Below are 23,529 nucleotides of genomic sequence, written 5' to 3'. Positions count from 1 at the left end.
CTGGAGCCAACGAGGGCGACAGTATGTTGTTGCATAATGCAACTTGTCAAATCCCACTGCACCTTCATCTGTTATGATAGACCAGCTGCAGATGGTGTAACCATGTACCTCTTGCCTTCACCTCCCCCCAGCCTCCCTAGACCCAAACTTCTCCTTTTCAGATACCCAAGAACTGTCACCTGGCCAGCCAACAGTGCGGGAAGCTGAAGACCTCGAGAGAGAACAGGCTGAGGAAACACAGGGCAGAATTTTCCCAGCCTGGTGGAGGTATGTTTGGGTGTGAATAGTGTAAAAGTCCCAGAAATTGATGTTGGGTTCGGATCACAATGTGATCCCATTCTCTCTTCGTGCTCTCCCCGGGGCAGGCTGCGAACCCCTGTGGGTCTGGCAGGAAAGCAATTGAGCTGATCAAAAAAGGAATTAAGAACCTTTTTAAACTATGAATTCCTTCTTTCCCAACAGCACCTGGCTTCCACGTTGTGGCTGCATCTCATCACGGTCACTGTGCACTGGAACAGCTTCTTTGAAGAAACAGACAAGCTGGAAAACCTTTAATCAGTTACGATGAAGAGTTCCAGCCATGGCCATTGCGAAATTACTGTTCAAAGCATTTCTCTCAGAGCGCTTTCACTGCTTCACAGGTGGATTGTCAGCTGCTTGGAAGGCACTTCACCTGTCCAGCAGTTCATTGACCTTCAGCTGCACCTCCCTGCTGCCAGCCTTCTACATGACATTGGAGCAGCTTATGCATCTCCACCTTCTACTCCTGTTCAAGGTCACACCCACTGCCAAGTGCTCCAGCAGCTGCAGCAGCACTAGCTACCTTCTCCTCAGCCACATGACTCTCCATGTGGATTGGCACCAAGATTCAATTGGAAAGAGGCGAGGCCCCCAATACAGAGTCTGCAGGCAGACGATCAGCTCTATCAGCATGTCTGAGGACCAGTGTCTCTGCAGGCTCAGGCTTGCACATCAGATTGCTCTTCACATCTCCAGCATCTTCAAACAAGGCTTTCGCCCAGGGGGCCAAGTGGGCATGCAACTGCCAAATGACTAGGTGTCAGTCACTGGAGGAGATTGGCTCCAACTTGGCACAGGACTGTGTACAGAGCTTGGAGCCCATCTTTGCCAGTCTGGAAATGGCAGCCAACTCCATGAGAACACTTTCAAGCCCATGCACGATGCAGTGTCTGATTCTCAATATTTCAGCTTCCTTTGCAGCACAGGAAGAATCTACGCGATGCCCAGGTGCTGCAGTGGAAGACCATATGGATCACCCTCTTCGTTAGCTACTGAAGGGCTCCCTCCCCAAAGTGGCCCAGGCAGCAGAATTGCTGCTTCATAGTGCTAATAGTCTGCTCAACAACATTCCTCGCTGCAATATAGCCCTTGCTGTATGAGTGATGACCACGTGTGGGGGTTTGAGGTTATCAGACTAGTGTAGCGCTGTTAGCACTTGTTGCCGAACAGGCTGGAAGATTGCTGGTACAGTGGACTGGCACAGGGGGAAAGCATCATGACTGCTGCCAGGATAACGGACATCCACCTGCATGACATTCTGGGCATGGTCGCACATGTTGAGCAAGTAGTCACCTTTGCAGTTTTGGTAAATCCCCCCATTGTGATGTGGCACCCACAAGGTCACATGCAGGTAGTCAATGGTTTCCTGCACCATGTGGAAAGCACGCTATCCTGGGGAAACCACATACCTGCTCCTCATGCTTCTCTTCAGAGACAGGGTCCTTTTCTGGCACACAGAGGCTCGGTGATGCAGTAATGACCGACAAACTGCGATTTATTTACAATGCTTTTTCAGCCTGAACAGATCCACTCACAGAAACATTCCAGGCTATGGTCACTTTGATGGTTTTGGCAGCATCATTCTCATCTTACTCCAAGGATGCAGGTCTGGTTCCAAAAGGTGGCACAGTTCTGTGACCACCACTTTGGTGAAGTGCTGCTGTCAAACATGCCACTTCTAGCTTGGGTGCAGGTAGAAGTACTCTTTGAAGATCCCAGGTGGGTAAGGCTTCATGCTGAAAGCCCTCCACCTCCTCCCTCTGCAAGCTTGTCTGCTATGCTGCCTCTGCTCCATTCCCCTCTGATGTTGCAGCACAAGAGAAACTGCAACCATAGCCCCTTGTGACTGGAGAAGGTGGTGTGCTCAGAAGCCTATAAGAGGCACATAAAGTCTTCCCAATATCTAGCACCATTCCCTGCAGATTAAACCAACTTTTTATAACACCTCCAGTAACCAAGCATTTCCACTAACTCTGCAAGAGCAGGAGATAGTGAAAAGCCACGAGCTTGAAGTTGAATGATGATGCCTTTATATATCATTGGAGGGGGTCACTGATACTGCTGAATGCATGCTTAGCTGTGTGTGTCTACGAGGGGGCATTCAGTTAAGTGAAGGTCAAAGGCTGTGTGTCAAATCAGACAAGCACAGACTGATGTCACAATCTGCCCACTCTGCAAAATGCTGGAAACTAACGCCCACACAAACATGCCATTTGAATGTTTGTTATTCTTATTTTGACAATAAGTGCAAGATCACCACATAGTAAATTTCAAGACTAGGTAGTGAGAACAGGATGAAATGTTGAACATGATTGAGGAGGAATAAGTGAAGGGAGCAGTGAGGAGCAAAAACTTGATCATAATGGTCTCATTCTGTGTGGTGCTGTTCTATGAGATCAGCTTACATCCATCCTCAGCTTGGCAGCGCAATGATTCAAAATTCACAGGCCTGTTATAAAAGAGCATTCTCACTCAAGTCCCATCATCACGTGAAGTGTCCAAAAACATGCTGAAGCCAGGCCATAGCTGTCTTAAGAGTCTACTGCCCACATCTGCGCAGTGCTACAGGATACCATATTGGAACTGCTGTTACCATGGAGCCAATGATTGTTCCAATGGCTTCTGCAGTGCAGTGCAGACTGACTGAGATCTCATGCCAACTTTCGTTTATGACTTGCAATTTTTAAGCAGCAAGGATTTTAATAAAACAGAATTAAACAACAAGTTGGTGAACACACAACCCAAAGATCTTGAATATGCAAATTGCAGAAGAATGAAAATATTAACGTATATAGCATACCAGATTTTTCAAAAGCGGTCTAAAGTTTAGATTTGAAAAAGTAATTTATACAATCTTGTGAAAACATAAGGCATACTTAAATTGTTGGGGACATCAATCAAACAATCTCCAAAAATTTCTCACCAGAAAAAACAAAAAAAAGGAAAATGATTTATAAAGTGATTTCTAAAGAGACCAGTAATTGTTCAAAATATTTTCCAACTTCTTTCTCTTCAATACCTAATGGCACATGAAACAATACTTTCCTTCCGATGCTTCTACATCCAGCTTTGAATTGTTCCCATAGCAAAGAAATTATTTTGTGGACAAGTCATAAGATTGACTCACACTCCCTTACCAGGAGAACCAACTAGATATGACGAGGGCATCGTCAATCCATCCCCATTATATGCGAATACCTCACTGGATGTCAACATAGTACTCAGAGGCCAAAGCTCTTATCTGTTCGCTGGGGCTAGGGTCAAAGGGGTTTGTGTGTGGTGGGGGGGTGGGGGGTGGGGCGCGCTTGCCTCCCATTGGAATCGAGTATCCCACTAGATGGCAAGGTGCCATTTGGAGACTGAAATGCTTGCTTGTGCTTGCCAGGGATATCTGGAGTGGGAATCAAACCCATAAGGTGGGAATGCTACCATTGAGCCAAGGCTCATTCCATTTTTCAATTATTTCAGTTATAAGATTTGTCTTTGTTTTTAAAATTAGTTGGCACGTAACTTACCATCTGTTTTCATTGCAGCGGCTAACATTTCTCGGCACTTGATCCGCACAGGGTCCGTGGTGAAAGGAGCCTGTGGATAACTTTTTAGTTGAAAAGGTGATGGTGTATAGAATGCTTCATGGGGGTTACTAGAATTACTTCCTGAACTACAAAAACAAAGGAAACCAAAACTCAGCACTTTGTTGGGCGTTACATGCATTTACTTTACTTTTATAAGACTTAGAACCACAGAAAGGTTACAGTGCAGAAAGAGGCCATTCAGCCCATAGTGTCTGCGCCAGCCAAAAAGAGAAAAAAAGAACAGCCATTCATTTTAATACTACTTTCCAACACCTGGTCAGTAGCCTTGCAGGGCACTTCAGATGCAAATCCAGGTACCCTTTAAATGAGTTCAGTGTTTCAGCTCAACCACCAACTTGGGTAGTGAATTCCAGGCGCCCATCACCCTCTGGGTGAAAAAGCTTTTCCTCATGTCCTCTAATCCTTCTATCAATCACCTTAAATCTATGCCCCCTGTTAATTGACCCCTCAGCTCGGGGAAACAAGTCTTTCCTGTCTACCCTATCTCAGCCCCCCCATAATTTTGTACATCTCAATTAGCCTCCTCTGTTCTAAGAGAAACAACCCCAGCCTATCCAATCTTTCCTCTTGCTGCAATTTTCAAGCCCTAGCAACATTCTTGTAAATCTCCTCTGCCCTCTCTCCAGGGCAATTATGTCCTTCTTGTAATGTGGTGACCAAAACTGTGCACAAAATTCCATCTGTGGCCTCACCAGAGTTTTATACAGTTCCATCATTACATCCCTGATTCTGTATTCAATACCTTGTCCAATAAAGGAGAGCATTCCATATGCTTTCTTGAGCACTTTGTCCACCTACCCTGCCACCTTCAAGGACCTATGGACATGCACTCTAAGGTCTCACTTCCCCAACCCTCTCAATAAACTTCCCTTAATGGAGTACTCCCTTGCTTTGTTTGCCCTCCCCAAATGTATGGCCTCACACTTCTCCAGATGGAATTCCATTTGTCACTTCTCCGCCTCCTCAATCAAACCATTGATATAATTCTGGAGTCAGCACTATCAACTTCACTATCAACTACATGGTCAATTTCTGTGTCATCTGCAAATTTCCCAATCATGCCTCCCACATTTAAGTTTAAATCATTAATACATACAACAAACAGCAAGGGCCCCAACACTGAGCCCTGTGGAGCACTACTGGAAACCGTTTTCCATTTGCAAAAACATCCATCGACTATTATCCTTTGTTTCCTGTCACTGAGCCAATTTTGGATCCAACCTGCCACCTTCTCCTGGATCCCACGAGATCTCATTTTCCTGACCAGTCTGCCATGTAGGGCCTTGTCAAATGCCTTACTGAAATCTATGTAGACAACATCCACTGCACTACCCCCATCAATCCCCTTTTTCACTTCCTCAAAAAATTATATTAAATTAGTAAAACACAATCTTCTAACAAAACCATGCTGACTACCCCTGGTCAATATGTGCCTATTGTGACAGCTTATCCTGCCTTTCAGAATTGTTTCCAACTTGTCCACTACCAAAGTCAGACTGACCGGCCTATAATTTTCTATCCCTCGTACCCTTTTTAATTAATGGTACTACGTTCACAGACTTCCAATACCCTGGGACCTTGCCTGTATCTAGTGAGGATTGGACAATGATCCTCAGAGCATCCGTTATTTCCTCCTTCAACAGCCTGGGATACAATCAATCTGGCGCTGGTGATTTATCCACCTTCAAGGATGCCAGTCCCTCCAGTACTTCGTCTCTCACTATACTTATTGTATCTAATATTTCACACTGCTCTTTAACTAGAATGCCTGCATCATCCCTCTCCTTAGTGAAGACAGATTCAAAGTATTCATTGAGAACCCTGCACATATCTTCTGCATCAACCCACAAGTTACCATGTACATCTCTGATAGGCCCTACCTTTTCCTTGGTTATTCTCTTGCTCTTAAAGTACTGGTAAAACATCTTAGGATTTTCTTTGATTTTAACCTGTCAATATTTTTTCGTATCCTCTCTTTGCTTTCCTAATTTCCAGTTTTACTTCACCCCTGTACTTTCTATACTCCTCAAGGCTTTCTACAGTATTAAGTCTTTTGTGACTGTCAAAAGCCCTTTTTCTGCTTTATCTTGGCCTGTATGCTTCTGGATAACCAGGGGCTCTAGATTCGGCAGTACCGCCCTTTTTCTTTGTAAGGACATGTCCACACTGTGCCCGTAGAACCTTGCCTTTGAATGCCTCCCACTGATTTGACACAATTTTTCCTTCTAGTAGCTGTATCCAGTCCACTCTCACAAGCTCACCTCTCAGCTTTGTAAAATATGTCTTCCCCCAATTTAGAACTTCTACTCCTGTTCCATCTTTGTCCTTTTCCATAATGATGCTAAACCTAACTATATTATGGTCACTATCTCCAAAAATGTCCCCCACCGCTACTTCATCCACTTGCCCAGATTCATTTCCTAAGACCAAATCTAGAATTGCACCCCCTCTTGTTGGGCTTGTTATGTGCTGGCTAAAAATGTTTGCTTGAATGCAGTTCAAGAATTTTGAGCCCTCTGTGCCCTTCACACTGTTCGTAACCCAATTGATATGAGGGTAGCTGAAGTCTTCAACAATTACTGCCCTATTGTTTTTGCACTCAGGTTTGCCTACATATTTGGTCTTCTAACTCCCTTCCACAATTTGGGGGTCTATTGTACGCTCCTAGTGTGGCTGCCCCTTTTTTAGTTCTGAACTCAACCCATATGGTCTCATTTGATGCTTCATTTAGTGTATCACCCCTCCTCATAGCTGTACTTGATTATTTAATCAATAATGCTCCACCCCAACCTCTTTTATTCCCCTCCTTCTTCTGCCTGAAAACTATATTCATGGATGTTGACTTGTACAAGAACACTATTCTCTAAAGCATAGCTAACCTACATTCATGTTTGAAATGAAGCAAAATAACCACAAACAAAGATTTTAGGGATATTAAATGTGATTTGACTTAGTTGAGTGCCCTAGTTAGTGATGGCTAACTCCAACAATCCTTTGACCAGTATTCATATTCAGCAGGGCAGGTCCCATCACTGGTTGGCAGCTATTTTGAATTACTCCTGCATCTGATTCTGTCCCCAATTTATTGGTCCCCAATTTTCATTAAATATTCACTTTCAGCTAACAGCGTGAAGACAGTCATCAGGGAAAAGCCTGGTAGAACTCCGTTCAGTGTGCCCTGCTTCATTGATCCTGTCTAACAGAGATCATTTGAGGGGAGTTTTGTCATTTGTCAAACTAGCTCCAGTAAATCAGTGAAAACGCCGAGAAAGACTCATTAACAAACATTGCTGGAGTTAGGGTATCCCATTCGCAAAGGCTACCCAGCCAAAAATAATAAACCTTATATGCTTCTTTGGCAGGCCCAAGAGCATTATCTCACCCAGGTGAGGGGGTGGCTGTTAGAAGACAATGGAAGCACTAATGCAGAAATGTTCTGAATTTCATTGCAAGAAGCTATCACCTTTCTTCTTTTGCTTCTGGACTGTTTTGTGCCAAGGACACAGAATCCCTTTTCTTCTCTTCTGAGGATTTCTCAGCTGATGGTCCATCTGCAAAACAGCATTTGAAGAAAACACCATTTAAAGAAAAACTTTCTAAAACATCTTACCAAAATGAAACAAAAAACTAGTTCTAAACCAAATACAGAGCAAAGTGTAAACTGTGGTGAGAGAATTGTTCACACCTGAGCATTAAAGAAACAAAATACTTGATTTGTATTCCTATTAGATCGAAAAGCTTTAAGTAAAAACTGTTTGAAAAACAGTTAATTAGTACAGACCATGTTACAGTTCTATAGTGTTTTTTTAAAGTACTGACAGCAAACAACAGAGAAAACTCCTGAATGTCTCTAAAGAATTCAACAACTATTTAAAAGATGGACAATTTGGAAAACATTTTTATTAATGTGAGGTCCATCAGGGCTTTATGCTATTTTTACCTGGTTGTCAGCTTTAAACATTCCAGTCAGATAGAAAATGTGTTAAATTGTAGAGCATTGCATAGGTGCTACTTAACCCCACCTGCTACCTCAGAAGTATTGTTCCTACTATGCAGGTGTCAAACTGTTGGTTCCATGCCATCCAAACGTATGATCCAACTCATAATTCAGCTCAACTGCTCCTGAACAGAAAATTATGCTCTGGCAATTTTGCCATCCTTGCTCCCTAGACATACCAGGACTGGCACACTGGAACTTTTTAAATCCCAAAATGCTGAATTCTATCTAGTTTGTGCTTATACCCACCAACAACGAGAAGGATAAAAAAGTCTATCAAAATACAATCAGGTTCTAATTTTAACTCCCCTCATTTGGAAGGAGCCAGGCAGGAGGCAGTTTAAGAGGAGTTGGCAACATATCCACACTGACCTAGCCAACTGCAATTTTCGATAGCAGGCAGCAACGACACTCACCCCAAGCCAGCTACGTTTTCTGAATATGTTCATGGGATGAGTATCGCTGGCTAGGGCAGCATTTGTTGCCCATCCCTAACTGCCCTTCGCAAGGCAGATGTGGTGACCTCCTTGAACCGCTGCAGTCCATGTGGTGTAGGTACACCCTCAGTGTTGTTTGGGAAAGGTTTTCAGGTTTCTGACCCAGATACAGTGAAGGAACGGCAATATTGTTGCAAGTCAGGATGGTGAGTGACTTGGAGGAGAACTTGCAGGTGGTAATGCTCCCTTGGGTCTGCTGCCTTGTCCTTTTAGATGGTAGATGTCCTGGGTTTGGAAGGTCCTGTCAAAGGAGCCCTAGCAAGTTGCTGCAGTGCATCTTGTAGGTGGTACACACTGCTGCCACTGTGCACTGAAGGAGGAGGGAGTGAGCACGATAGGGTGCCGATTGTGTAGGCTGCTTTATTCTAGATGGTGTCGGGCTTCACGAGTGTTGTTGGAGTGGCACTCATCCAGGCAAGTGGAGAATATTACATCAGGCCCCTGACTTGAGCCTTGCAGATGGTGGATAGGCTTTGGGGAAGTCAGGAGGCGAGTTACTCTTCATAGAATTCCCGGTCTCTGACCTTTTGTAGCCACAGTATTTATATGGCTGATCCAGTTAAGTTTCTGGTCAATGGTAACTTCCCAGGATGTTGATAGTGGGGAATTCAGTGACGGTACTGCTGTTGAATATCAAGGAGAGATGGTCATTGACTGGCAATTGCATGGTGTGAATGTTACTTATCACTTATCCAGGACTTGTTTTTATTTTGCTGTGCTATTAAGACATATCCTTTTAAAGTCTGATCTTAGCATGCAATATTGGTCCTAATTACTGATTTGCATAATTTGAACCACCTGCAGATTTAGCACTCAAGTGCTGATTAAACAATTTTAATGGGGAGGTATATGTGCGCTCCACTCACTCACTCAATCACATCCACTGAAGTTGAGAAGTGTGCTTGATGACTCAGTGCCAGATTTCAGAATGGCTCAGCAATGGAGGAAGAAGGCACATGTTCTCGGACACAGCAATGGAGGTCGTCCTGAGGAAGAATGATGTGCTATACCTGCAGGAGGTGAGTGGGAGGAAAGGTCCAGCTCACTCCTGTCCCTCTCTCCTGCAGCAGCTCATGCTGCTCTACTTAGCCTCAAGTCCTCCTCCTGTTCCTCCTGCAGACCAACAGGGGCTTGTATCAGGATGTCCATGGCCAAACACTCCCATTTCCCCTGGTGTAGCAACAGAGTACTTAATCTTTTTAGGCAAAGAGAATTTATGGAATTACTATCGAACAGGTTGGTGAATTCCTGTCCCAAAAAGTCTCCTGATGTGTTTGAAAAGTTCTCATCACACCTCCAGCAACTTTTATCCTAACAGGTGATATGCCTTTATATAGTGTTCAAAATTCTCAGCAACATTTTGTTTTTCTTCCAGTCAGCTGATCATAGGAAAAAGACATTAGGACAAGTGCTATCCCCAAAATGCCATGCAACTTCATTAATGAGCATTAGCAGGTAATTTAAGGGGCAATCACACCCTTAGCAATCTGCTGAGCAGCCATTCCTAACATACGCTCTGACTCTTTTCCCAAAATGGCGTCTTACATTAATCCAGCATTTCAGCTCAACATGCCAGCTTGGCCACCATCAGCTGCTTCACACCCTTTACAGGTGGGAAGCTAGATAGCAGACTGTGCATGTGGCCCAATGGTTAAAATTGTGACACCTCATTCCACCACAGGCGACTAAGTGAAACCAGGGGACATCTGTTGGCAGTTAAAATCTCCAAGATGTTGGCCAAGCTCTTGGAGAAAGTTCATAAATTTGCTGTAGTGTCAGCCAGTGGATAGATTGCCAAGTTACTGAGTGACAAGTTTATATAGGCAACCCATCATGAAAATGAAAAGAAACTCAATAATAAGAAAAAAATCTAATAAGGACAATTTGTGCTGAAGTGAAGTACTCAAAGATATATACCTAGTGGTAATAAAAGACGGCATTCTGTACTATTTTTGCAAAAGGTACGAAAATACTTGAAAGCTTGTGGAGTGGTTAGTTTATCATGAAGTTTTGAAAATGCAATTCTTTATTCCGTTGGGGCCAGTAGCTTTTATAGGCTTGAACTCACTTCCAATGTTAAACCTAGACCCTATTTACTTTCTCAGATGTTTGTAAAAAGGAGTATTTTGAAGAAGTCCCAGAGAGTTATATCCAGTGTGCTGGTCAATATTTATCTCTCAACCAGCAGCAGCAAAACAGGTTGGAGGTGATTTTTGACTGCTCCTTCAGGTGGTTAAACCATATGCTCAGAAGAGAAAGTTAAAATTGAAGGTGGCTGGATCCAGACCATCAGACAGGGCATCACCTGCGCACACACTCCTACCTACCCTATTAGGGCGGCAGGCCCAGAATTTGACTTAGCAACAATGAAGAAAAGGCAGTACACTTCCAAGTCAGAATGGTGTGTGGCTTAGAGGCACTGGAGTTGGACACATAGGGTGTGAAACTCGTTTTTGAAAGACATTATAAAACCCTTTGGCATCCAGTGTTCACAGACACTTCTGGTGCAAAGTATACCTTGATGAAGGGGGCAGCGTGGATAATAATGCCAATGTCCAAAGCTGATTTCACACTCGTGGTGTCATTTGGGAGCTTACCACTGCAGCAATGCCCTCATTTAATCTTGCACAGCTGAACATTAAGTAGCATGAAGCACCCACAACGACCCCAGCACTATAAAAAGGGATCATGAATTCCTTACAAGTAACTTGCCAGTTTACTCCTCCTGGGTGCTGCTAAAATTTTATATATTTTGCTGCTTTCCTTAATTGGTTCGAAAGTGTACAGGGAGTGATGTAGCAGATGCGGAAATATTTTTGCTGATTTCAATGTTTCTGCACACTCTGTTCCCAAACTGGAGTCAATGGGTTGTCCTCCTAACTGGGAGGATGAGCAGAGACTGCACAGTGCAGAACAAACTGCTAGAAAGAGATGAGGAAGAGGGAGAAAAGGGCTCTGAGCAGGAGGCTGTGCAATTCAAAGTGTTCAGGGAGCAATTCTCCCGCTTGAACTTTAGTGACAAACAGTGCACGAGATGTCTATGCTTCCATAAGGATACCCTCTGTGAAATTTGCTACCCGCTGCAGCTGAGGGCAGGGGAGGGATCACACTGCTAGTGGCTGTGAAGCTGAGTGTGGTTATGAAGTTTTATGCATCTGGCTCCACCCAGACTACTGTTGGACAGACTAGCAACATCTCACAGTTTAAGGGAGCCTAAGGGAGGTCACTGAGGCACCCTACTCAAAGAGAGATCACTTCATTGTCTTCTTTCCTACCAGAGTGAGCACAAGGATTTTCAGCAAGTGCAGGCTTCCCCATGGTGCATGGCACCATGACTATGCACATATTGCTTTTTGTGCACCTAATGACATCTCTGCCATGAGTACCTGAACCATAGTGGTGGGGGCGGGGTTAGGCAGCACATCATGCACGTTAATTCCTGGTATGCTGGCAGCAGTCATATTGCATTCATTCTGCAGCAGTCCTCTGTGCCAGCTGCATTTCAATCAAGACAGCAATCCAAAGAGTGGTTGCAAGGCGAAGAGGGCTACCCTGACTGACAACATGGCTCATGGCTTTAGTTTACAACCCACACACACATGCAAAGCAAGGATGCATAAGAAATTGTATAGGGCAAACCAGAGGCTTCCTGAAGCAACAATTCTGTTGCCAGGACCACTCTGAAGGAACCCTGTAGTACTCGCCTGAGTGGGTCACCACCACCTTCTCAAGGCAATAAATGCTGGTCTAGCCAGAGACGCCCAGATTCTGTGAAAGGATAGAAGAAATCTGTGATGGTATGCTGCATATTTGCCATCATGAGGAACAGCCCTTGCTACCACCTAACAGACAGGAAGCTGAGGAACAAGAGCATAAGAAGGTGGTGGAAGAGGAGGTAAGATGTCAACTTTGACCATCTCTTTTACTCAGACTGTTGGTGAACAAATAATTCAACTATGAAACCAGTAACCTCAACCTCAATTTTCTATTCACCATAAGTCCCACCCTCTTTACCTTCCTTACCACTGACCATCATATTATTCTCTTAGCAATAATGCATAAATAAAAGCCAACATAAATCACACATTCCAATCCAAATTGATAAATGAGATCATACCATATTGCACATAAAAATAAGTTAATCACCCTTGTGTATTCCCTAAATGCCTGTCTTCTGCATGTTTTGCCAGTCCTAGAGCTCCTTCATAATGCTACCCAGTGGCTGCAGAATGGCTGTTGGAAGCAGCTGACATTCAGCAGAAGAGTCTACAGATGACCCTCAAGCAACTTGGGGCCTAGAGGGCCCAGGTTCAGGTTGCATCATTTCAGCATGTGCTCCAGCAGTCTGGGCTGACTGACTAACAGGCAACAGCAGAGTAGCAGGTTTACAAACACAGATGCTGTCAAACTGAAAGAGGACAAGAGGTTTGTGCTCCATGCAACCGCTACCACTCTCCCAGATTGGCACCTCAGCAATCCTAGCAAACATTCGGAGGACAGAGGACAAGGCTAAAGCATTTTCAACCATCTTCAGCCAGAAGTGCCGAGGGGAAGGTCCATCTCGGCCTCTTCCTGAGGTCCCCAGCATCACAGATGCGAGTCTTCAGCCAATTCCATTCACTCCACATGATATCACAAAATGCCTGAAGCCACTGGATATACCGCAAAGGCTATGGCCCCTATAACATGTAGTACTATAGACTTATGCTCCAGAACTAGCTGTGTCCCTAACAAAGCTTTTCCAGTACAGCTACAACACTGGCATCCACCTAGCAATGTGGAAAATTGCCCAGGAATTCCCTGTCCACAAAAAGCAGAGCAAATCCAACCCTGCCAATTACCACCCCATCAGTCTACTTTCGATCATCAGTAAAGTGATAGAATGGCCTACTCCAGCTCCTATTTCTTATGTTCTTCCTTATGTAACACCACCACCAAATTGGAAAAATTGCAATTTATAGGTGCAAAGTTTCACTGTCATCGTTAAATATTTCCTACAAATTATCTTTGCTATTTGAATGCTTTATTTCAGAATAAGAAAGGTTTTCTTGCAACTCCTTTTGGCATGAATTGTAATGATACCATTTTACTAAGCTTGGCTTCCTCACCGATGCAGCTCATCTGCAGTATGAATCTGCAATGAAAAGAGCCTCAGGAAAAACAATACACAGCATTGCACAAAACACAGCCAGACACTAATTTGTAGAAGCGTGCAGTCTACAGTCGACTTGAGATATATATGTGCCGACCACAGTGCATTTCAAACCAACTTAGGACTCCAATAAATTTGCCCATAACTTCATACATTTTATATTTTTTGCCTTGAACTAAACCCAACATATTTGTGGTTTAAAGCAGCAGAACAGTACTAGTAATGTGTATGATCATGTCATACAGAAACTTGAATAACCCAACTTCAACAAAAGCAATAATATAAGAATGTAGGAGATTTCAAAAACACCAATACATCTAAATTTGGTATATTTGCAAAGCAGAAACAGAATAAGTTGCAAGTATGAACAAAATATCAACCCACTTGATTTTCACTATTCCTGTAAGACATTTGCCACTTAAAAAAATCTTCCAACAGCTTGGCAATGTGTGGAGAGGAGAAATAAGTGATCAATTGTCTTTGTTTCTGTTATATTGTTTAGCAAAGGCTTCTTTCAAATAGTTATTTTATGAGTGTGGCATGTGGACTATAATGAAGACCCATAAATGAGTGCACTTTAACTAGGAAATTAAATGGTGCAACAACAGAATTCCAATATATAGTTTCTTACCCAAGAGTTTCTTCCAGGATTTAATAAGGGATTTTGCCAAAGATATGACGTCTTCTTCTTTACTCTGTTTCCTGATGGCATTTACAGACATCCCAATTCTGGTAGACTACAAAACAAATGAAGAGACACTACTTATCAAATGATTAGTTTTCCAATATATTGAACAAAAATAACTCCAAAAATTTACAACAATCTTCATTGCAAATGCTACTTGTCTCTTATGAAGGAATGAGCCAACCTAAAATTAAACCCAACATAGCAAAATTAATTGGATGTCTAGAGAAGACAAGTTTTCAGTTCTCTAGAAGCTGAATAATGTGAATTGCATTTTTAGTAACCCAGATGATAATGTTTAAAAATATTCTGGCAACTCTATGGTCTATCTCCTGAAAATACCCACACTCCAATTTACAGTAGTTTACTTCAGCCTGTATGCTAGTTTTCAAATGTTGTTATCCATGGGCATTGAACATGTACATAGGCTACAACAAGATTTATCCTAAATAGTGAGGAAATATGCCTGCTCAGCAAATTAGAAGTTTGGAGAACCAATTACAAATATGTTATACTACCTTAACTCAGCATAAAAAGTCAGAAAATCATCACAGCATCTGCTTTTTTAAATTTCTTAAAACATAAACAGGCAATACACTGCCAGAATTTTCAGTTTCCCACTATATTATCTTCAGCATAGACCATTAAAAACAGATTCCCAACAATATCAGAGTCACAGTACGCAAGTATCCTTGTGTCTTTTGCACACAACAGAATTAAATATCCTTATTTGCAATTTATGTCCCTCATTTTACCACTTATAAAGGAGCAATCAAGCTGATTTCCACTTCGTCAGCAAACAAAAACTTGTATTTATATAGTGCATTTAACTTGGAAAAGCATCCTAAGGTACTTCATATAAGCGTACTTAGACTAAAATTTATACCAAGTTAAAGGAGGAGATATTAGGAGAAGCGTCAAAAAGCTGTGTCAAGGAGATAGATTTTAAGGTCTTTCAAATAGAAGAAGTGGAGAGGCAGGGTGGAATCCAGAGCTTAGGGCCGAGAAACCTGAAGGCGTGACTGCCAACAATGGATGAAAGGACTGGGTGAGGGACAAGACATCAGAATTGGAGGAACACTACATACCTTGAAAGGCTGTAGAGGTTAGAGATAAGGAGAGGCCATGAAGTTATTTGAACATAAGGGCATAAATTTTAAATTAAAGTTTTTGGGGGCTGGCTGAAGAACTTGAGACCAGCAAGAATAGCTTTGGAATAGATAAGGGTTTTGGCTGCAGGTGGCCTGAGGCAGGGGTGGAGATGAGCAATTTATCAGAGGCAGAAGTAAGTGGCCATTGTGACAAAAACCATATGGGGTTAAACTTAACTCTGGGTCAAATAGGAGACGAAAGTTGTAAGCTGTCTGAATCAACCTGAGACATTGGGCAGAATTTTGCCCTTGGCGGGCAGGAAGCCAACCGCCGCCCGCGATCGGGTCCGGAAGGAGATTTCACACTGACGGGTGAATTAAGGCCCGCCCAGCGTGAAAGGCAGCTGGGGAAACTCCGAGAAGGGGCAGGCGGGGGCACGATGTCCGCTGGATCCAATGGCGACATGGCAGCTGATTCAAAAGTGGCCCAGGCACTAGAAGATTGCCACGGAAGGACATCTCCTGTACTCGCACTATGGATTAGAGTGCGGTTGGACACGGCAGGCGGGAGGGCGGGTTGGCAGGGCAGTGCCTTGCAGCCCTCCTGGAGGAGGTGGCTGCCAAAAGGGACACCATTGTCCCCAGAGACTGGAGGAGGAGACCACAGCACCTCACCAAGAGGGCATGGGCGGAGGTGGCATCCTGGGTGAGCAGCCACAAAGTGGTGAGGCGCACATGGGTGCAGTGCCGGAAGCACTTCAATGATCTGCTGTGCTCAGGAAGGGTGAGTACCGAGTTGGCGTGGGTCCGCATGGAGAGCAGTTAAGAGCTGGCCATCCCCCAGTGAACCTCAGGAGTGTTAGAGTATGAGTGACAACTGTCAATGACACCGGAGCTGGCCAAGGGGGTGAGCCCTGACTGCTTGGACTGAGTGCCTTGTGGGTCCAGGGCCTCGAATCAGATGAGCCCTGTGAGGTGTTCCTCAGGTGGGGTTGGCCAGGCTGCAATGGCGCTGCAGGTAGAGAGTGGACTAATCAATGCTCCTCTGTTCCTTCTGGAGAAGATGGCCCATAACAATACTAAGAGGTCGTGGACTGATGGGGGACCCCCACACCACCTCATCCTCACCCGCTATGAGCGGCAGGTCCCGAAGCTCGAGAGGCAGCATGCACCTCATCAACCGACCGCGGTGAGGTTGGGGTGTCAGATGAAGGTAAGAGTTTAGTGTAGAGGTGAGAATGCCAGATATTGCAACCATTCTAGAGTAGTCTCTATATTGATATGAGCCTCGAACCTGGAGTCCCTATTAATAATCAAAAGTCGAGGGGACCATGATGCAGATCTCTGTTGTCTCACCAGGGTGCCTGGCATGCACAGTGACAGTGTGATGACTTTAACTACTGACATGTCCTTCTTCTCCCTTTCAGGTTCACCAGCAGGGATTTGCACTGAGGAGCCTGAAGGACCACCCTTGACCCTGGAGGGCCACCATGCTCAGCATGCACCTGTGTCACACGCTCTCTGTCAAGCAGGCACCAGCACAGATACCAGCACCTCAGTGGGCATAAGATCACCATCCAGTATCTCATGGTGCACACTGGTGAGGGTGCTTCACACTCTCGAGGTGCAGGCAGAGACAGAGGGTGCCTTGGGTGCCGGCAGTCGGAGGACTGCTGGAGACCAGGACAATGCTCAGTCGATGACTGATGGGCCTCTGGAGTCATCCTTTGGCAGCAGATGCTGGAAGTCCAGCAGGGTGTGCAGGAGGATCTGGCAGCGATACATCAGGGAATGCGTGCCATGGTCTCCGTTTGGGAGGAGTCCCTGTGGAGCATGACCACTGTACTAACCCTCAGGACCAAGCACAATGCCTCATCCATGGAGAGGCTGCTCCAGGGACAGAATCAGGGGCCGCTGGGGATGCACTCAGACCTACAAGCCCTCACACCGGCAATTACCTCAGCTGGTCAGTGTCCATGTGGAAGATGGATTGGGCACCCAGTATCCCAGCTAGGTGCCCAACCATCAATGGGGAGCAGGAAGGCCCAACGCAACCTCACGTTGGCGCACAGTCATCTCTGCGGGGTCCTCTCAGGGCGCTCCAGATGACAGCAGCAGCTCCTCCGTCCCTCTGCCAGTGACCATGGCATCTGATGAGGCTGTGACGAATGGGGAGATGCCAGCCATGGCACTGGCTGCTCCCTCCCAGGTGGAGCCAGCACAGGCTCCGTGGGCCAGAGGATGATTGCCAGTGTCATCAAGGCCAACAGGAAGGCACAGTGAGCAGGCTGTCTCTAATGCAGGTGCCAGCGAGGGTGGAGCACCCAGACGCAGCACCCGCAAACGTAAATGTAAAGCACCTTAAGCACAAGACGGGCTTATCACATTTGATATTTTGTTCCCCCATTTTGCTTTAACTTATTTAATGGTGTGATAAATAACACCAGTTAATGTTTACTTCAGCAATGTGTCAAATGCAATGTTAAATGAGATTTTGTTTTGTGCTTTTGGCCTCAGTATGCCTCATTTGTGCTGTAGGTTCAGGGTAGGCTATTATGTAATGAAGGACGTGTGTGTCTGCGCAATAAAGTTTCAGGAGACAGCATGTACGTTGGTGGCCAAGGAAATGTTCCTCACTGGGATCGAGTATGGAGCCTGCAGCCCTGTCATGTGATGATGGTTCTTATTTGGTAGACTAACTGAAGGAGCATTGGATCAAAGTTTCCTGGGTGTCCCTGCCTTGGAGGTCACCCAGGTCAGTGGCCATACCCTGAGCATTCTTCTCGGCGTGCTCGTCCTCGGACTCACTGCTGGCCTCATCATCTGTGGCCTGTGCAGCTGCCTCAACATCCTCTTCCTCCAGTGGGTCCCCTCTTGCCTGTGCCAGATTGTGGACAGCGCAGCAAGCAACCATTATTAATGACACCCACTCTGGGGAGTATTGCAGTGTGCCCCTGAATGGTCCAGGCATCGGAAGCACATCTTCAGAAGACCAATGGTCCTCTCTATCACCAACCTTGAGGAGGCACGGCTCCTGTTGTACCGCTGCTCGGCCTCAGTTCTTGGATGGCGGAGAGGCATCATGAGTCACCTTTTCAGGGGATAGCCTTTGACACCCAGCAGCCATCCATGCAGTCGGGCTGGAGCACTGAAGAGCCTCAGCACCTGGGAGTGTCTTAGGATGTAAGCGTCATGGGAGCTGACAGGATACCTTGCACAGACTTGCAGGATCTGCATCCTGTGATATTACAATGGAGTGGAATCCCTTCCTACTGACAAAGGCATCTGTCACACCCACTAGCGCCTTTATGATCACACGTGTGCAGTCAATGGCACCTTAGATGTGGGGGAACCCAGCAGTCGCTGCAAAGCCTCTGACTCGCTCAGCTTGGCTGGCCTCATCCATGCAGAAATTAATGAATGAAAGTCAACGCATGCCTAAACGTAGCTTCTTTCATCAGTTTGATGCAACTGTGGACAGCTGATTGGGAGACTCCAAACAGATCCCCCAACGAGCCTTGGAAAGAGCTGGAGGCATAGAAGTTGAGGGTCACTGTGACCTTCAGAGCCATCGGTATGGGGTATCCACCCACAGAGTTGGAGCTGACCTCAGGCCCAATCCTCTGACAAACAAAGGTCACTGTCTCCCTTGAGAGATGGAGCCTCCTTCGGCATTGCACCTCAGACATATTGATATAGTGCATCGCCACCTGTGGCAGCGGGGTAGTGTCACCTTCTGTGGCCCCTTCCGCCTTGGGCTGCCAGCTGGTCCTGCCCTTCCTTGTACCTGCACCTCTCCTCCCACAGGTTGCTCCCCTGAAAGCTGCATTAGGACACCTGGCCTCCTCTCCCTCCTGCCCCTCTCTTCCTCTTCAGAGGTGCCTCCAGCAGAGATTACAATCCCCATTACCAGGGTTATGGAAGGCTGTCTGATACCTGGAAGGCCCCAGTCAGAATCCTCCGGGGCCTGGAAGACAACGAGGAGTCCTGAAATGAAGCTTAGAAATGATCAGAATGCAGCTCTGAAGCGAGATGAAGCAGTCCAGTTCACATGAGCAACCAGCAGCACACAATCTCCAAAATTACTCACACTGACAATGCTGCTGACCCTTCTTATCCCACCCATGGATGAGTTTTTGCAAATTGTGGCCTGGCTACCTGCCTGTGAGACAGCCGAAAAATCACATGGGCTATGTAAACTCGGAGACAACTGGTGTGCCAAGTTCCTTAACTGGCCTCTTAATTAATGGCAGGCATGCGTCCGTCTCCCTTGGGCATGTCTGCCGAGTGAAATATCACAAGAGTGCACATTGACGTCAGGACACTTGGCTGACGTCAAGGAGCATTACTTCACACTGAAGTGGGTCGGGCGCGCGCCTGCCCGCCAAGCAAAAAATTCTGCCCAGTGAGTGGGTTTTGGGAGTGCAGGGGTGGGGGTGTGGGCAGGAGTACAGAGTTTGTGATGACTAATGAAAACGATGGCTTTGATCTTCTCAAAAACGGATGTCAGACAAACAGACTCATAGCACAGAGACAGTGGCAGGGTACAACTGGATGTTGTCAGTGTACATGTGGAACCCGATGCGGTGTCTTTGGACGATGTCACTGATGGGCAACAGAGATCAAGAATAGGAGACCATCAAGGATATTTCCTTGGATAACGTCAAGAGGTAATGAGCAGATGAGAAGAGAAATCATTGCAGGAGATCCTCTAGCAGCGACCGGACAAGTAAGAGTAAACTAAGTCGCAGCAGTTTCACTCAGCTGGTAAATGGAGATGGCGATGTGGTCAACTGTATTAATGGCTGCAGAAAGGTCAGAAAAGTACATCATTTGTGAACTTGATATTTCAGTGCTGTTGCAGATGTGAGAACTTAATTCAGAGACTTAAATATGGATTGTCAGTAAAGGTGTGAGTGGCTGCTAAGCATTCAAACACTTTGCAGAAGAAACAAAATTGAAGTTGGAATCACTAATTTTCAAGGATGAGTTTTTTTTTGAAGGCAAGGATGGTGGTTTTGAAAAGAAAGAAAAGATTGCCTGAGGAGAAATAACACTGACAATGTCAGCTTGTATAGGAAGGAAGGTGGGTGCAATCTATCGGAAATGCGGGTAAGAGAATAACTAAAAAGAAACATCAAATTTTAGGAGTTCAAATAGTTAAAACATTTAAGATCTAAAACATTTTATGGAATGTTATAACTAACTAACTGTAAAAAAAAGCAGGTTAGTTATGGTAAAATGGAGAAACATGGATATGTAGTGCCTAGATTTTCAGTGCAACAGGTGGCATTTTGGGTCCAAAATGGTATCCGCACACAGTTCTGGTGTTGGCTACATGGACGCCATTTTCTGTAAGGGTGTTAGTGCAGAGCTAGAGGATATGTGTCAGAAGCATATAGGCAAGGCAGATTTTGACATGCAATGCAAACACTAGCAATGTCACTTTTGACCCACCATTCTTTGCTAACCTTACACTGAACACACGTTTAGCAGCAGGAATAACAACCTTCCATCCCTGCCACCACCCCCTGCCCACCTCCATAGCCCCTACACCAGTGTGATTGGAAAGGATCATTAACTACTTTCAGGTTAATTACTGACTGAATCCTACCAGCTGTGGCTGAGTTGACAGACATGTTTGGTGGTTGGTTTCTACTGTTATTTCAAGTTGCTGAGATTGACAAGGAGTTCTGAAGGCCTTGCTTCTCATTTGAAGGGCCTGTTCAGACCACTTGCTCCTTGTCATGGGTGCTGCACTTATCAGCACTCTTGGTCTATAATATCTCAAGGAGAATAAGCTGAGATGACACAGGAGTTCAAGCTGCTCGAGAAGGGAGTATGAAGGTTGAATTAAGGGGAAATTGGGGGGTCTGAGCAGCAGACCAATATCTACCTAGCATCTTCAGGAAGAAATTCACCTTCAAAGGTTATTGTGGAAACTAAAAGCTCATGGTGTAATAGGGTAACATATTGGCATGGATAGAAGATTAACTAGCTAACAGGAGATGGAGTAAGCATAAATGGTTTTTTTCTGGTTGGCAGGATGTGATGAGTGGTGTGCCAAAGGGATTAGTGCTGGGGCCTCAACTTTTTATAATTTAACTAAATGACTTGGATGAAGGGACCAAAGGAACAGTTGCTGAATTTGCTGACGACACAAAGGTAGGTAGGAAAATAAATTGCGAAGGGGATGTAAGAAGGCTACAAAGTGAAATAGATAGGCTAATTGAGTGGGCAAAGATCTGGTATATGGAGTATAATGTGGACAAATGTGAAACTGTTCATTTTCGCAAGAATAATCAAAAAGCTTATTACCTAAATGGTGAGAGATTGCAGAGCTCTGATATTCAGCAGGATCTGGGTGTCCTAATGCATGAATCGCAAAAGGTTAGTATGCAGATACAGTAGGTAATTAGGAAAGCCAATAGAATGTTATCATTTATTGTGAGGGGAATTGCTTACAAAATTTGGGAGGTTATATTTCAGTTGTACAGGGCACGGGTGAGATCACATCTGGAGTATTGTGTACAGTACTGGTCTCCTTATTTAAGGAAAGGTGTAAATGTATTAAAAGCAGTTCAGAGAAGGTTTACTAGACTAATACCAGGAATGGGCGGGTTGTGTTATGAGGAAAAGGTTGGACAGGTTAGGCTTGTATCCACTGGAATTTAGAAGAGTAAGAGGCAACTTGATTAAAGCCTTTAAGATCTTGAGGGGTCTTGACAGGGTGGATGTGGAGAGGATGTCTCCTCTTGTGGGAGAATGAAGAACTAGGAATGGGGGTCACTCACTTAAAGAGAATTTTTTTCTCTCAGAGGATAGTCAGCTTTAGAACTCTCTTCCTCAAAAGACGGCGGAAGCAGAGTCTTTGAATATTTTTAAAAGCAGTGGTAGATAGATTCTTGATTAACAAGGGGGTGAAAGGTTATCAAGGGTAGGCAGGACTGTGGGGTTGAGGCTACAATCAGATCAACTTGATTTTATTGAATGGTGGAGTAGACTCGAGGGACCGAGTGGCCTACTCCTGCTCCTAACCTGTATGTTCGTATACACCTGAGACTCAGGAAGAAACAGTGAGTCTGATGTTTCTGCTTCACCAAGGAGTGACTGTCGCACTTTGTCATGGTCTCCTGCATCCGACACAACCTCGCCATGATGGGGACACAGCCTTTGTCATCAGGTATACAACAAGCAGCTGAGCAAGAGGAGCAGGAAATAAACATCCCCTAACTGGGCAACTATCCTTGATCAGCTCATCCGACCGTGGTAGCAGCAAACTCAATTCCCCATTCACCAACTGTCCCATACCGGACCTTCTTTCTGTCATTGACCACTTGGTCATAATGCAAAAATAAAGCACAGTACAACTCAAACCATTCAATACTCCACACAAAAGTAAACTACCTTTGTGCCTGTCTTGTGTGCTTGTTTGTCTGTCCTAGTGTTTCTACGCAGTACTACCTCAGGGATTCCAGCATGATGGGTGAAGTTTGCTGACTTTCACTTGGGGAACTGCTAATGGCCTTGCAGGACAACTTGGTATAACTCTGGCCCTAGAGGGCCTGGCTTCGCACTGCTCCACTTCAACATGGGCAGCAACAATCAGGGTTGGCTGGCTGAAGGCAACAGCAAAGGCACTGGTGGAGTGGTAGGGGTTGGGGGGCGGGGGACAAATGCTATCTTCCCGAGAGGGGACAGAAGGTTCATGCTGTATGGTGCTACTACCATTCCCACAGGACAGCACCTCAGCAATCTTAGAAATGTGTTGAAGGACAAATTGCAGGAATTCAGAGAAGCCCTGCAAGCCCCTTTAAATATTATTATCCCTAACTATGATTGTAGCAGTCTGAGCTTGCATGGTAGCAAGCTGAGATTGAGAGAGAGAATCTGAGATGCCACTGCAGGGCCCAGGTGTTGGGAGGTTTCTGTTTGTGCTGCAATGGAAGCCGAAACATTGGCCATCAGGTGCTGCATCTTGGTTGGATCACAAGCATTTTCTCATTGTTGCCCATCACTTCCACGCTGAAAAGCATAGGCTCCACAAAGCAAAGCCCCTGTGCCAATTAGTGCTCAACAGTGACCGCACACTTTCTGGCAGTCCTGCCAAACATTTTAACATGTATATCATTGCTTTTTTTCTGCAGAACTCATATGCAACTTCTACCTCTGATGAGCTGGCATCTGCACAACCCAGGTCCTGGCTGCAGC

At 45.1% G+C, this 23,529-nt stretch overlaps 1 protein-coding gene across 3 annotated transcripts in view; it reads right to left on the bottom strand.

Annotated features, from left to right (window-relative positions):
- Nucleotides 1-23,529, bottom strand: part of tcea1 (transcription elongation factor A (SII), 1) — a 69,643-nt gene that overhangs the window by 14,769 nt on the left and 31,345 nt on the right. For all 3 annotated transcript variants that reach the window (XM_041190621.1, XM_041190623.1, XM_041190620.1), the window contains 3 exons: nt 14,174-14,279; nt 7,360-7,447; nt 3,816-3,961 (listed from right to left, as the gene is read on the bottom strand). In XM_041190621.1, the coding sequence (XP_041046555.1) occupies nt 3,816-3,961; nt 7,360-7,447; nt 14,174-14,279 (340 nt within the window). The remainder of the gene's footprint in view (nt 1-3,815; nt 3,962-7,359; nt 7,448-14,173; nt 14,280-23,529) is intronic.

The sequence above is a fragment of the Carcharodon carcharias genome, chromosome 6, assembly GCF_017639515.1.
Source record: "Carcharodon carcharias isolate sCarCar2 chromosome 6, sCarCar2.pri, whole genome shotgun sequence".
Taxonomy (NCBI): Eukaryota; Metazoa; Chordata; class Chondrichthyes; order Lamniformes; family Lamnidae; genus Carcharodon; species Carcharodon carcharias.
Note: the sequence above shows the minus strand (reverse complement) of the source record. Positions and strands in the feature narration are given on the sequence as shown.